The 14183-nt window shown below is 44.9% G+C and overlaps 1 protein-coding gene across 1 annotated transcript in view; it reads left to right on the top strand.

Moving 5' to 3' along the window:
• Window positions 1-14183, top strand: part of LOC126203012 (UDP-glycosyltransferase UGT5-like) — a 91417-nt gene that overhangs the window by 54515 nt on the left and 22719 nt on the right. The window contains exon 3 of the mRNA XM_049937214.1: window positions 3458-4038. Coding sequence (XP_049793171.1) covers window positions 3458-4038 — 581 coding nt within the window. The remainder of the gene's footprint in view (window positions 1-3457; window positions 4039-14183) is intronic.

Genomic DNA, 14183 nt, shown 5'->3' with positions numbered 1-14183 from the left:
AATTCTGAGAAATCACAATGGCACTTTTAGTTATGAATGGAACAAGTTATATTCTGGTTCTTTTCAGAATGTGAAGTTACCTCTCAAGGATAGGATTCGCTAATGAAATTTCTATACAAAGTTTAAGATTGTTGTTGACTTGGCAGAATGGCTGAGAGGCGCACCTACTCAACTTGAATAATTATCCTTTAGAATGTTGCTAGGTACGGCCGAGGCTGTCGCATGTGAAATGCAGTGAAGTGTACTGTTGTGGAGGAAATATGGGACTCGCAATAGCTGTAGCGCACAATACCGTAAGCTGCGATGACTGCTGTCCGCGCTGCTCGCTGCTGACAAATAAGATAACTCTCGTTCTATCTGGATTGACCTTCGCCAGTCAAACTCTCCCTACGCCTTGATGAAGTCAAGGACTCCTATCTGCCCCTAGTCTAACTATTGGCGTGGTATACCGGTCAGATAACCAGTCCACCGCAGGCGTGGTATACCGGTCAGATAACCAGTCCACCGCAATGCCATTCATAAATTCGCTCGCAGGCGTTTAGCTATAACTCTGTCCGTTCACACCGCACATTAAGTGTGTCGGCCAACACAGTGAACAACGCTTAATCACAAGGACTCAATATAGAGAGTCGCACTTCGATTCGCTCTCGACAGAGGTGCTCTCCCAGTGAAGTACTGAGGAGAGACTTGTTCCTCGCTCGAAGAGCGACAACGGAATGGCGCCTCTCCACGCCAGACGTGAAGGGGTATATCTTTCGGTCTCTACCATTACTCCTTCAGCTCAAGGCATCAGAAATATCGTCTCCAAATCAGCATTGCTCTTCTAAACCGAGAGAATGACGTTTCGTTTAAGGTGACCAATCTGGAAATCTGTAGTATCGGAGTTTGGCGTTTGCTGTCTCTCTGTGAAATTCTCTGAAACTGCGTGCTACGTGTAAAGAATGCGTAGGCTGGCCGCTCCCACACAATGTAGCGGAACCGAACACGGGGTCGTTCCTCCTTTCCCTCGGGCGAACGCTGTCTGCTCCACGGGCGTCCACCGGCCGACGTAGATGGGTTGGGACCGGCCTCCTGGCGTGCGGTTGCCTCTGTCGAACTCAAAGCTCCTGTGACCGTCGTGTCTGTAATGTATGTGTGTACGCCAGCCTCGAGTATTTCAACCACGGTGCGCACTTGCGGTATATTAGTTATTTGCATATCGTTTACATGAATTCATACAACATTGACTTTATCTTATCGAGTTTGGGTTCGAATGAAGCGTCTTGATGTGTGGAATATGATTGTGAGGGCGGAATATGTAAGCAATGAAGGTCAGGAGACCACGACGTCTTACAACAATGTACAGTGGCGCTTTCAACTGAAAGGACAAACGTTCTCTAAAACAAGTCATAAACAGCTGTAAGATGAGTCTGATTTTTACCTCAGTTTGCCGATGTGGACTTTCGATTGTTTTCGTAACTGATCAGCACAGGTTATTAAATTCTGTGTCAATTACACTACCATTTCTTTGTTTTAGTGTGGAGTCTGACTTTCATTAATTTTCGGTATCAGTACTACCAAGCTATTTTATTTATGCACCTAGTTTGCTAATAAGTGTATCGAGGGCTCTAGTTAAACTTGAGTTCATTAAATCACGTAGCTTATCGCTAGCCTACGAAATTTTGCGTAATATTAACAACAATAAACTTCATTTATTAAACTTAGCCACCTATAGTTGGGGTATATTATTTATATATCCTGCACCTACGATCAGCCAAATGTTATTTTAAACATGATCAGTACATCAGAGACCATTTATTATTTGTATTTTTTTAAAGCGAAAGTAACAGGAGTCAAATAATCATCCCCTAAGATGAAAAAAGTATTATGAGCTGAGTTCTCCAATTGTGGCAATCTCCACCTGAAAAGTTTCAGTAACATTATACACGACAATGGTCATGTTTTAGAAAACGATTCATAACCTGTTGGAATGGTATTTTTTTTTTTACTAACAATAAACTCACATAAAGATGAAAGTTTAATCAGTACGTCCAACAGCCACTGAAATACTGGAGTATCAGCTACATAGAGCACGTGCAAAATACGGTGGCTGGTAGATGCTCAGTTGGCAGAGCGTACATGGGGAGAGCAGAAGTGGTGGGGGTTATGGCCAGGCGCTGTGGGAGAAGTGCCCTTGTAAACTGAGGGTCACATTTTTTGTAAATATTAAGTGGAGCCCCTCCACACCCACTCTTGCATGGTGATCATTCGAAAAGATCTGTCACCTGTGCTCTGGTTAGTATCCAAAAAGAATTCCGCTGAAAATGCAGCAATTTATTTTAGCTTGGCTTGTTAACCATGTGTAACTTTCAGAGAAGTGTCACAAATGGCGAATTTTGAGTGAAACCTACACATTTCTCTCGTTACTATGTTAAAATTTGCTTCTTTCATAGCGGAGTTCACAAAATGTCATACCACTAACATGGAACAGTGGTTCATTAAGTTTATTATATGACGAACTGAGAAAAAGTAAGGTCAGTTGCCTATGAAAATGCGCATCTTCATCAGTACAAAATAAAATAATGTCTTCAGTAACGTTGCTCTCAGACGCATAGCATTTCTCGTTTCACCAGCTATCAATGGCCCTTAAAAATTACATTCTTTAATTAAAAAAGTCTGTAGTTAGTGGAATAACATGGTAGATAATGAAGGTTTTCATAATAAACGTATGAAAAATGACTCTCCTCTTTGCGTGCTATTATTTGGCAAAATCTCTTTTCGATATTTCACAACGTTTATGAAATATGAGGAATATTGTGAATATTTCACTTTGGTTTTATCGCTGGCACAGCGGGATCACAAAATTAATCAGTGTGTTACATCACATCAATTTTCTCGAGATTATTGACAGATTGAAACCTCCACACAAGTCTAAAGAAAAATTCGATATGTTAGCTAAATTTCATACACAGCAATATATTATGTAATATGCACCAAACGCAGAATCACAGCGAACCCTAATTTTCGTTGCAAACTTTTTCGAACTTCTTGCAGTGTCTTACTTCCATGTAAATATCACAATAACTATGACCATCAATGAAATGATGATCACATCATCATCAACCTGACATGTAAAGCTATAAGTAACGCAAGAATGAAATTTTTTTTTGTACTGAATAGTTCCCGTAAAATCGTTTGAGAGAGACTGCAGGACATGCGCCTCGATTCTGTCGTCGCTGACCGGTGGAAGGGTGGCAAACATTTGTCAGGCTACCCTTCCGAACAAACGAATGAACTCGCCCAGCACTTTGAACGGAAACTGGTCACTGCGCATCGGACACCGTACCTTGCGTGGACTCTGGTGTGTGGTCAAGGTGCTCGTCATGTTAACACTTTCAGTCAGAGTAATTTATTTAATTTACAGTGCATATTGCCTAATGCCAAAACCGTTTACTAATTCACACCTCGATGTTTTTAGGTTCTGTCAACTTGTTCGAATTTTCCTTGAGGAGTCCCGTGATTGGACTGTTTTTTCTATTCCAATATGGAATAAACGCCTGTGACATTCTGCTCAAAGAAGAAAGTGTACAGCAGCTTTACAAGTCCGAAGAGAAATTTGACGCAGTCATCGTCGAGAGCTTCTTCCAAGACTGCTTCCTGGCGTTTGCGCACAAGTTCAAAGGGCACCTGATCCACGTGGCCCCGTACGAGGGGACCCACTGGATCGGTGACACGGTGGGAAACCCTAACCCATTTGCCTACGTCCCCGATCCGTTCCTCAGGTACACCGACCACATGGACTTTTGTGAGAGGTTCTACAATTCTTTGTTCGGGACTTACCAGAGGATAATACGGCAGATTTACTTCCTACCACGGCTGGACGCCATAGTTCAGAAACACTTCAATGACGCGACGATTCCGAGCGTGGCCACCATCGAGAGGGAAGCGGCACTTCTCTTGGTCCACGCGCACGTCACCGTAGGCCATCCGAGGCCCGCTGTGCCAAACCGGATAGCCGTCGCTGGAATGCACATATTCCCGCCGAAAAAACTTCCACAGGTAAGTAGTCCACCTGTCTGATTTTACACGAGGGTGTTTAGGTTCGTCTATACAGACGCGATAAGAAGTATAATCGTAAATTCTTAATTTGTGTGGCCATATTGTCCGTAGCTGCTTTACGACTCCTGAGGGTATTTTCGTTCTGTTGTTGCAACTACAAGACACGTTTCGCTTTATTGTGGTCAAGCATCATCAATGGTTGTGATTTCCACTTAGTTTCTCGCCTACATCGAGAAATGTCGTCTGGTAGGACAGCTTTGCAGTTTTTCTTCGTTAGACACTGTTACTTGTGGACTAATTTTTAGTTTCCCTGCAGAACTTCCCATTTCTCACGTTTTACACAGCACAGCACACAAAAAAACAATGGTGTGCGAAAAGGTGTGCTGTGTAAAACGTGAGAAATGCATAGTTCTGCAGAGAAAATAAAAATTAGACTATAAGTATGTGTGTCTAACGAAGAAAAACTGCAAATACGTACTAACAGACGGCATTCGCCGACGTAGGCGAGAAACCAAGCGGAAATCACCCCCACCGTTGCGCGTCTGGGAGAAAAAAAAAAAAAAAAGAAAAAAAAATTATCTGAGTCACTCTGCAGTACGAATAAAGTGCTTGGCGCATAGAATGAAGGATGGAAGGATGGGTAAAAAAAAAAGCTTGCCTGGAAAGTTATAATAACTCCGACAACTAAAAAGTTGCCCTAGCTAACTAGCAGAATTTTTGGGGAAATGCTTTTCCGTCGATGCAGCGCTCTTCGCTGTTACAAAATGGCGAAAATTCTTCTCGGGCCAGTTTTGTTTTGGTCACCCTGTGTAAGTTACACTAGACGCCATATGTGCGACAGAATAAAAACTGGACTTGTAAAAGTAAGTTACAAATCATTATTGCAGGCCAAATAAGTTATATTGAATGCTGCACTAACTTTCAAGTGAACGAAGTCACAAAATCTCTGCAAACAACGGTCCAAGTGTTGTACTACTCGTTCAGTTACTCTGTGATAGAAATCGCTCCTTGGTCACGGACTTCCCACAGCATGACAAAATGTGCGATTGCCGCAAATCTCTTCCTGGATTACGTGGACAATGTCGTCTGTGCTCGATGTCCACGGCCTTCCTTTGCGATGAGCCGCCTGTGCTGCCTTGATGAAATTGTTGAAACCATTTCACTACAGCTCGACGCTACACTGCATTTGGTCCGTATGTCGCCAGAAATTGAAACCTAACAGCTCACTCGTTCTATGATTCCAAGAACTAATTTAACTTACTTTCTACATGGCACTACAGCCAATTCAGATTGCTTAATAAACTGTTACATCATTAGGTAGGGCCAATGTAGGTAAGTTCACCTTTTGGACACCATAATATAATTTTCAATATCATCATGTCAAAGTATTCACCAATGTTACATCCATCCATTTTTAGAAACAGGTGTAATCAATTCGTCTAGTTACAATTAGAACCGTTCAGTTACGAATAATCTGGGAATGAAAGAGACACGAAAATACTTTTTTATAATGTTTAAAACCTGTAACAGCTCTGTTTAACGTACTGTCAGCTTACCGTGCAATTGCTAATCATAATAACTCTTAATTACATAGTAATTATTGAAACTCATAAAATGAAAATTGGCGATGTAAACAAAGAGATTATTTGGACTACTATACTATTTATTGGAAATCTATTTACACCAAAAAATAATGTACGTATATTTCAAATCAGAAACATATTAAGAAGAAGTGGGATAGAATAATTTCTGTGTGATTAACAAACATGTATTTAGCGTTGTTTATTCAAAGCATTTCGACGATTTTTATTTAAAAACAGAAGAATTGTGGTAAAGCTATCACAATTTATGCACTTCATTTGTAAATATGAGATGAAGTTCTTTTTTATAATTTCCGATAACTTTTATAATTGTAATTGCCGAGTTTTCTCAATGTATGGATTGTTGTAAAACAGGGGTGGGCAGGAATCCTGCACGTGAACGGTGCTCTTGCACGCGTGCAGTTAATAGGTGTTCCGCGTGCACACAGGGGCAAGCTGGCCACCCGCTTATCTCCCATCCCCACCATACCGTCTCTCCACTCCTTCCTCTGTAATGCGGTTTGTTTGCTAGCTTGCTTTACTGAATGAAGGAATAAGGTTAGCAGGAGTGCTTGAAAGAAATCATGGTTCGAAAGAGTGCCTTTTACCTACGATACGTTTTATTTAATTATCACAGGTGGAGTTTACAATACGTTTGATGTCTGGAACAAAATTTCTACATACAGACAAACGCAAACAGTTACGTAAATTTCCATCACTGATGTTTGCTCTTAACCGAGACATTAATTTTCATAACAGAAAAAAATCTCTCACAAACGTATGTCGAGCCAAACACCGACATTATCTTCGCGGCTTCACGATGGAGACGAGGAAACTCTTGCTGTGGAAAGTCGTGATAAAAGTCTATTACACGTCTTGCCAAAAGGAACTTGTCTCTCAGACGTGAATTACACTGTAGATCTATTAATTCCATTTGCAAATTGGGATGAATATCATCTACAGAAACAGCAAATGGTCTCGAGAACCATTCAAATGCTTGGGATAAATATGATATATCCCCAAATCGCTTGAGAAATTCCTCTTTTATTGCACTAAGCACGGAAACATATTCTTTGCAATTCTGTTCTCGCACAGTAGACAGAGTAGGGAAATGGACTGTGTTCCCTGATGAGTGCTGTCTTTCCCACAGATCAAGCTTGCTAGTGAAAGCTTGCACCTTTTCAGCCATTTCACAAATTAGCTGATTTTCTCCTTGTAAACTTGTGTTCAGTGCATTCATGTGTCCGGTAATGTCCACTAAAAATGCAAGGGCGGCAACCCACTCTGGATCTTCTAACTTGGGGTCGTACCTTCCTTTGTCCTTTAAGAACTGATTTATTGGTATTCTCAGCTCAAAAAATCTTTTGAATACATTACCGCGGCTAAGCCAGCGGACTTCACTGTGGTAAGGTATGTCACCGTACTCTTCCCCAATTTCAGCTAAGTATGTGTGAAACTGTCTATGTGTAAGCCCGTGGCATCTCAAATAATTAACTGCCCGAATAACCACTTCCATCACGTCCCCCAGTTTTGCTGCTTTTTCACAGAGTACTTCTTGGTGCAAAATACAGTGGATGCTGTACAATGATTCTTCTGTGGGCTGTAGCTTTTTTCTGAGTAATCCAACAAATCCCATTTGTTCCCCTTTCATTTCAGGTGCTCCGTCTGTTGGCACTGACACCAAACGTTCCAAGTTTAAGCCAGCTTCTTCAACGGCTTTTAGGATGTCCGCGCCGGTGGTCGTGCTTTTTAAAGATATCATATCTACAAAATCCTCTGTTATGTGCAGAGCAGTGTCCACGCCGCGGACATAAATCACTAATTGCGCGGTGTCTGAAATATCTGTGGATTCATCAAGTGCGATAGAAAATGCAATAAGCTCCTGCACTGCACTCCTTAATTGACGCTAAACGTCACCTGCTATGGCACTTATACGACGACTTACAGTCCGTCGAGAAAGAGTGATAGCTCGAAACTGACTTGCATTCAGTGGGCAAAGTAAATCAGCAGCGTCATTGATGCACTCCTTTATAAACTCACCTTCAGCAAATGGTTTTCCAGATCTCGCTATATTAAGCGCAATATTATAACTTGGCACGTACCGCTGGGCTATCATTGTTGTCGTCCTGAAAAATTGAAAACAGTGCTCCATAAAATGTAAAATCAGTTAGATGGGAGACACGACGAAAGAAAGTCGCAGATCTCTCGTCACAGCAGCAACTTACGTCAGATTCATCTCGTATCGTCAGATCGCTCTTCTTAGTTTAGTCAATTTCCCCATCCGCTCAGAATCCGACAATAAATTGTACTCGTCCTTGTGAAATTTATTATAATGGCGTTCAATACTAAACTTCCGCTGACCAGCGAGAATACTGCCACATATTAAACATTTCGAATTTTCACGTTTTTGTACAAAGAAAAATTGATTCTCCCATTCCTTTTTAAAAGATAGCAAATCTCCACTTCTCCGTTTCCTTGCTTCATTCTGCATTTTCCGGTACTTAAATTCAATGTTCACTACGTAGTGGTCGCTTTGCATCAACGTCCGCAGCTTAGCCTGGCACTACACTGCCGCAACCTGCCGGCTGTCGCCACAGCCCCGGTCGACGCCTGCACGCGAGCAGCACACGTGCAGCGCTGTGCGCTCATGAGCCGCGTGCAACGTTTGCCCCCCCCCCCCCCCCCTGCTGTTGTAAAAGATATACAGAGAGTGTAAGAGCGGGGAGTAGGGACGGCCAGTACGATGCAAAATTTTGACGAGGACTCTGTGACGTAATAAACAGTACATCTGAAACAACGACTGTCTGTATTCGATTAATGACAACCATGCAGTTCTTCGGCCCGTTTTCACTTAACAAACTTTCAGGATACAGCATCTGCAGCAAAATCTCAAGAGCAAGATAAGCTGACGACATTAATTATTATTCTAGAGTTACTGAGCTACACACACTAAATTACACGAACTTTATTTGCAGCTACCATTGACGGTGCGAAAAGAGGATTAACTTTCAGATTTTTTTCTTTTTTTGTGGAGGGGCGAGGGACAGCATTCTTTTATCTCCAACGTAGCAGTTAATCCGTAAATTTCACGTTCAATCTCCGCTCACACTTCAACTTAGCGGTTCCTTTCCACTTCCCCATTTCACTCGCACACAACAGCGGAACTGCGTGTGCTGAGAACTCGGACAATATGCACTCACTTGTGACAATGCGCCACTCTTGTTGAACAACGGCCTTAGCATGGGAGAGCCATTTGAATAGGACCATATATGTTCCCAGGGTAAATAAACTGTTGGTTATGATGAGTCAGGGACATTCTCAGATTGTCGCTGGACGAGAGTAAGGCAGTGCTTAGCATTGGCAGTAGTACAAAATTGTTAAGGCTTTCGTGGCCACTTGTTGACAAACTGCCTATTGGCTTCTGTCTCGGGTTCTTCGGCCGACGTTCATCTAATGATTTTTCTGATGTTTCGCCAGCACGAGTGGCTGGCATTGTCAAAGCTTCACCCTCCATTGCCGGTGGTGAACTGGAGCCGAGCTCGCGGCCGCAGACTATATGTACCTGGCTCACCGACATATAAACTGGCGAAACACTTGGCCTCTCTGCTCCAGCCACACGTGGGGAAGACCGACGCATACATTAAGGACTCAGGACATTTCATTGAGAAGCTGAAGAAACTGAAACTTGCACCAAACGACATCCTGGTCAGCTTCGATGTTGTTTCGTTATTTACGTAAGTGCCACTCAGTGACGCTCTGGAGTACATCGGTTCCATTGTCCCACAAGACATCAGAAAGTTCTTCCGTGCATGTCTCACCACGTCTATTTCACGTGGAATGGCGATTTCTACGAACAGCTGGAAGGAGTCGCCATGGGTAGTCCTCTCAGTCCAGTGGTGGCCAACTTCTTCATGGAACAATTCGAAGCACAGGCACTGGACTCGGCGACTTGCAAACCTAAGTTGTGGTATAGGTACGTCGACGACACTTTCGTGGTGTGGAGCCATGGTGAAGAACAGCTCGGTGACTTCCTAAGACACTTGAACAGCCTCCATGCTAACATAACATTTACCATGGAAGTAGAAAAGGACAATAAACTGCCATTTCTAGATGTGCTGGTCACAAGGGACGGCGAAAACCTGGGACACAGCGTGTATCGAAAACCGACACACACGGACCGATACCTGCACAAACTGTCAAACCACCACCCGAGCCAGAAAAGAGGCATGATTAGTACGCTGGTAACGAGAGCAGGACGAATATGTGAGCCTCAACACCTGGAAACTGTTCTGAGGAGCAATGGGTAATCCACAAATTATATTAGAAGTGTAACAGAGCCAAACACGCGGCGAAGTAAGGAACCAGAAAAAAAAAATGTCGGGTACGGCCTTTCTGCCATACATTCCCAGAGTGACGGACAGAATCGGCCGTATACTGCACAAACATGGCGTAAAGACGATTTCCAAACCGACAAGGAAGATCAAATAGTGTCTTAGATCGGCGAAGGAGAAAAGAGACCCATTTGCAATGTCGGGAATATACCGTATACCATGCACATGCGGAAAAGTTTATGTCGGAATGACTGGACGGTCAGTTAACTCCAGGATCAAAGAGCATAAGCGACATTGCAGGTTGGGGCAGGTGGAGAAATCGGCCGTGGCAGAGCACGCACTGAATGAGGCCGACCACGTAATAAAATTCGCCGACACGGAAGTTCTGGCTGTAGAGAACCACTATCACACGCGCTTGTTCAGAGAAGCTGTAGAAATACAAAAGCACGCCAACAGTTTGAACAAGAAAGAGGAAAGCCTTAAGGTGAACGGATCCTGGCTTCCCGTACTGCAGCGAACGACCGTCGCAGGTAGCAAGAGGAGAACCGCACCGGAAATGACCGCGGAGAAGCCCTCGGACGTTGGCGCGCCACGTACATATAGTCTGCGGCCGCGAGCTCGGCTCCAGTTCACCACCGGCAATGGAGGGTGAAGCTTTGAAAATGCCAGCCACTCGTGCTGGCGAAACGTCAGAGAAATCATTAGAAAAATCATTAGATGAACGTCGGCTGAAGAACCCGAGACAGAAGCCGACAGGCAGTTTGTCATTGGCAGTAGTGTTCGGAGTGGCAGTACTCCTGAAGTGTGGAAGAATTCGACATTAACTGTCAGATCGAAGAGAGAAATTCTTACTGGACCGGATTATAGCATTAACGGTAACTTCGCGTCTGTCAAATTGTTTAAATACCTTGCTGCACAGTGATTTGAAATGGAAATAACGTTCACTGAGGTTAGAAAAGTCATAGGGTAGTATCTCTTAATACCATGTAGGACCTCCTTTTGCCGCGCTTAGTGTAGCAACTTGACGTCGTATGGACTCAACAAGTCGTTGGAATTCCCCTGACCCTGCACAAATATTGAGCCGGACAATGTCTAAAGCTGTCCATAATTTCGAAAGTGTTGCTAGTGCAGGATTTTATGCACAAACTTACCTCTCGATAATGTCCCATAAATGTTAGATGGGATTCACGTCGGGCTATCTGCATGGTCACATCATTCGCTCAAATTGGCCAGAATGTTCTTAAAACGAATCACGTACAATTGAGACCCGGTGACATGGCTCATTATTATCCATACTTTCCATCTTTGTTCGGGAATATGACGTCCACGTATTGCTGAAAATCGTCTCCATGTAACCGAACATAAACATTTCCAGTCAATTATCGGCTCAGTTGGACCAGAAGACCCTGCCCATTCCATATAAACACAGCCCACACCATCATGGAGCCGCCACGAGCTTGCACAATATCTTGTTGACAACTTGGGTCCATGGCTTTGTGGGGTCTGAAACCTACTGCCAGCTCTTACCAACTGAAATCGGGACTCACCTGACCAGGCCACAGTTTTCCAGTAGTCTAGGGCCCAGCTGCTACAAGCCCAGTTGATATGGACATATACAGATGGCGGTACACAAGATATAATTACGTGCACTGAAGGCTGAGGTGAGGATGGTCGTGTATTGCTGTAAAGAGTCTGCATCAGAAGAAATACAGCCTTGGCATCTGAGTCAAACATATTTGTTCGGATGCAGACTCTTTACAGCAATACATCACCATTCTCACCTCAGCCTTCACTGCACGTAATTACCCCACCAGCGTAGTTAAAAAGCAGATTTCCCGGGCCATCACATGCAATCCTGGTACTGCTGACCCTTCCACAAAACAGCTTCGGAGCACACCATTGGTGACTCAGTAATATCCTCGTCTGGAATGTGTTAATCAGCTACTTCGACAGGACCATGATTCATTCCCTGAAATGAGACCCATTCTGTCTGAAATTTTGCGCACCACACCTGGAATACCTTTCCATCACCCTTCCAATCTTCGCAATATTCTTGTCAGACCCTACGCTCCTTCTGCACCCATCTCGCTACCCTATGGCTCCAACCCCTGTGACCGCCCCCGCCTGAAGACTTTCCCTATGCACGCTCCTACCACCACCTATAATAGCCCTGGCAAAACATATACTATCAAAGGGGGAGCCACCTGCGAAACAACACGTCATATACTATCTACACTCCTGAAATGGAAAAAAGAACACATTGACACCGGTGTGTCAGACCCACCATACTTGCTCCGGACACTGCGAGAGGGCTGTACAAGCAATGATCACACGCACGGCACAGCGGACACACCAGGAACCGCGGTGTTGGCCGTCGAATGGCGCTAGCTGCGCAGCATTTGTGCACCGCCGCCGTCAGTGTCAGCCAGTTTGCCGTGGCATACAGAGCTCCATCGCAGTCTTTAACACTGGTAGCATGCCGCGACAGCGTGGACGTGAACCGTATGTGCAGTTGACGGACTTTGAGCGAGGGCGTATAGTGGGCATGCGGGAGGCCGGGTGGACGTACCGCCGAATTGCTCAACACGTGGGGCGTGAGGTCTCCACAGTACATCGATGTTGTCGCCAGTGGTCGGCGGAAGGTGCACGTGCCCGTCGACCTGGGACCGGACCGCAGCGACGCACGGATGCACGCCAAGACCGTAGGATCCTACGCAGTGCCGTAGGGGACCGCACCACCACTTCCCAGCAAATTAGGGACACTGTTGCTCCTGGGGTATCGGCGAGGACCATTCGCAACCGTCTCCATGAAGCTGGGCTACGGTCCCGCACACCGTTAGGCTGTCTTCCGCTCACGCCCCAACATCGTGCAGCCCGCCTCCAGTGGTGTCGCGACAGGCGTGAATGGAGGGACGAATGGAGATGTGTCGTCTTCAGCGATGAGAGTCGCTTCTGCCTTGGTGCCAATGATGGTCGAATGCGTGTTTGGCGCCGTGCAGGTGAGCGCCACAATCAGGACTGCATACAACCGAGGCACACAGGGCCAACACCCAGCATCATGGTGTGGGGAGCGATCTCCTACACTGGCCGTACACCACTGGTAATCGTCGAGGGGACACTGAATAGTGCACGGTACATCCAAACCGTCATCGAACCCATCGTTCTACCATTCCTAGACCGGCAAGGGAACTTGCTGTTCCAACAGGACAATGCACGTCCGCATGTATCCCGTGCCACCCAACGTGCTCTAGAAGGTGTAAGTCAACTACCCTGGCCAGCAAGATCTCCGGATCTGTCCCCCATTGAGCATGTTTGGGACTGGATGAAGCGTCGTCTCACGCGGTCTGCACGTCCAGCACGAACGCTGGTCCAACTGAGGCGCCAGGTGGAAATGGCATGGCAAGCCGTTCCACAGGACTACATCCAGCATCTCTACGATCGTCTCCATGGGAGAATAGCAGCCTGCATTGCTGCGAAAGGTGGATATACACTGTACTAGTGCCGACATTGTGCATGCTCTGTTGCCCGTGTCTATGTGCCTGTGGTTCTGTCAGTGTGATCATGTGATGTATCTGACCCCATGAATGTGTCAATAAAGTTTCCCCTTCCTGGGACAATGAATTCACAGTGTTCTTATTTCAATTTCCAGGAGTGTATTATGTAAACACTGTTCAGTCCTCTACATCAGCATGACTACCACCAAATTATCAATTAGGATGAATGGGCATACACAGAGGGTATATACTGACAACTCGCAATATCCTGTTGCAGAGCATGCTATACAACATGACATTTGTGACCTTGGCACCTGTTTCACCACACACGTCATCTGGATTCTTCCCCCAGACACCAGTTTCTCAGAATTCTGCAGGTGGGAACTAGCACTACAACATGTCCTTGGTTCTCGTCACCCACCTGGCCTTAATTTACGTTAATTTCTTCCATCTCAGCTTTACTTCACTGTAACTACTCTTTGCTTCACTCCATTTTAGTTTTCTACATCTTTCATTGTATTTCCCGTCTATTTTTCACTGCCCCCATCCCACGTCTGTTACGTATAATGCACTTAGTTTCTCACCCTCTGTCTTGCATATTACCCTGTCTTCCACATTTAAGCTCTCAGGTTTTCAAATCTCGTCCAATGCAGTCCCCAACGATCAGTCTTTCCTTCTTATCCCGTACGGTAAGTCTCCCCTATTTGCGATTCTGGGTGACTTTCCTCAAATGTACCCCT

This window comes from Schistocerca nitens, chromosome 9, assembly GCF_023898315.1.
Source record: "Schistocerca nitens isolate TAMUIC-IGC-003100 chromosome 9, iqSchNite1.1, whole genome shotgun sequence".
Taxonomy (NCBI): Eukaryota; Metazoa; Arthropoda; class Insecta; order Orthoptera; family Acrididae; genus Schistocerca; species Schistocerca nitens.
Note: the sequence above shows the minus strand (reverse complement) of the source record. Positions and strands in the feature narration are given on the sequence as shown.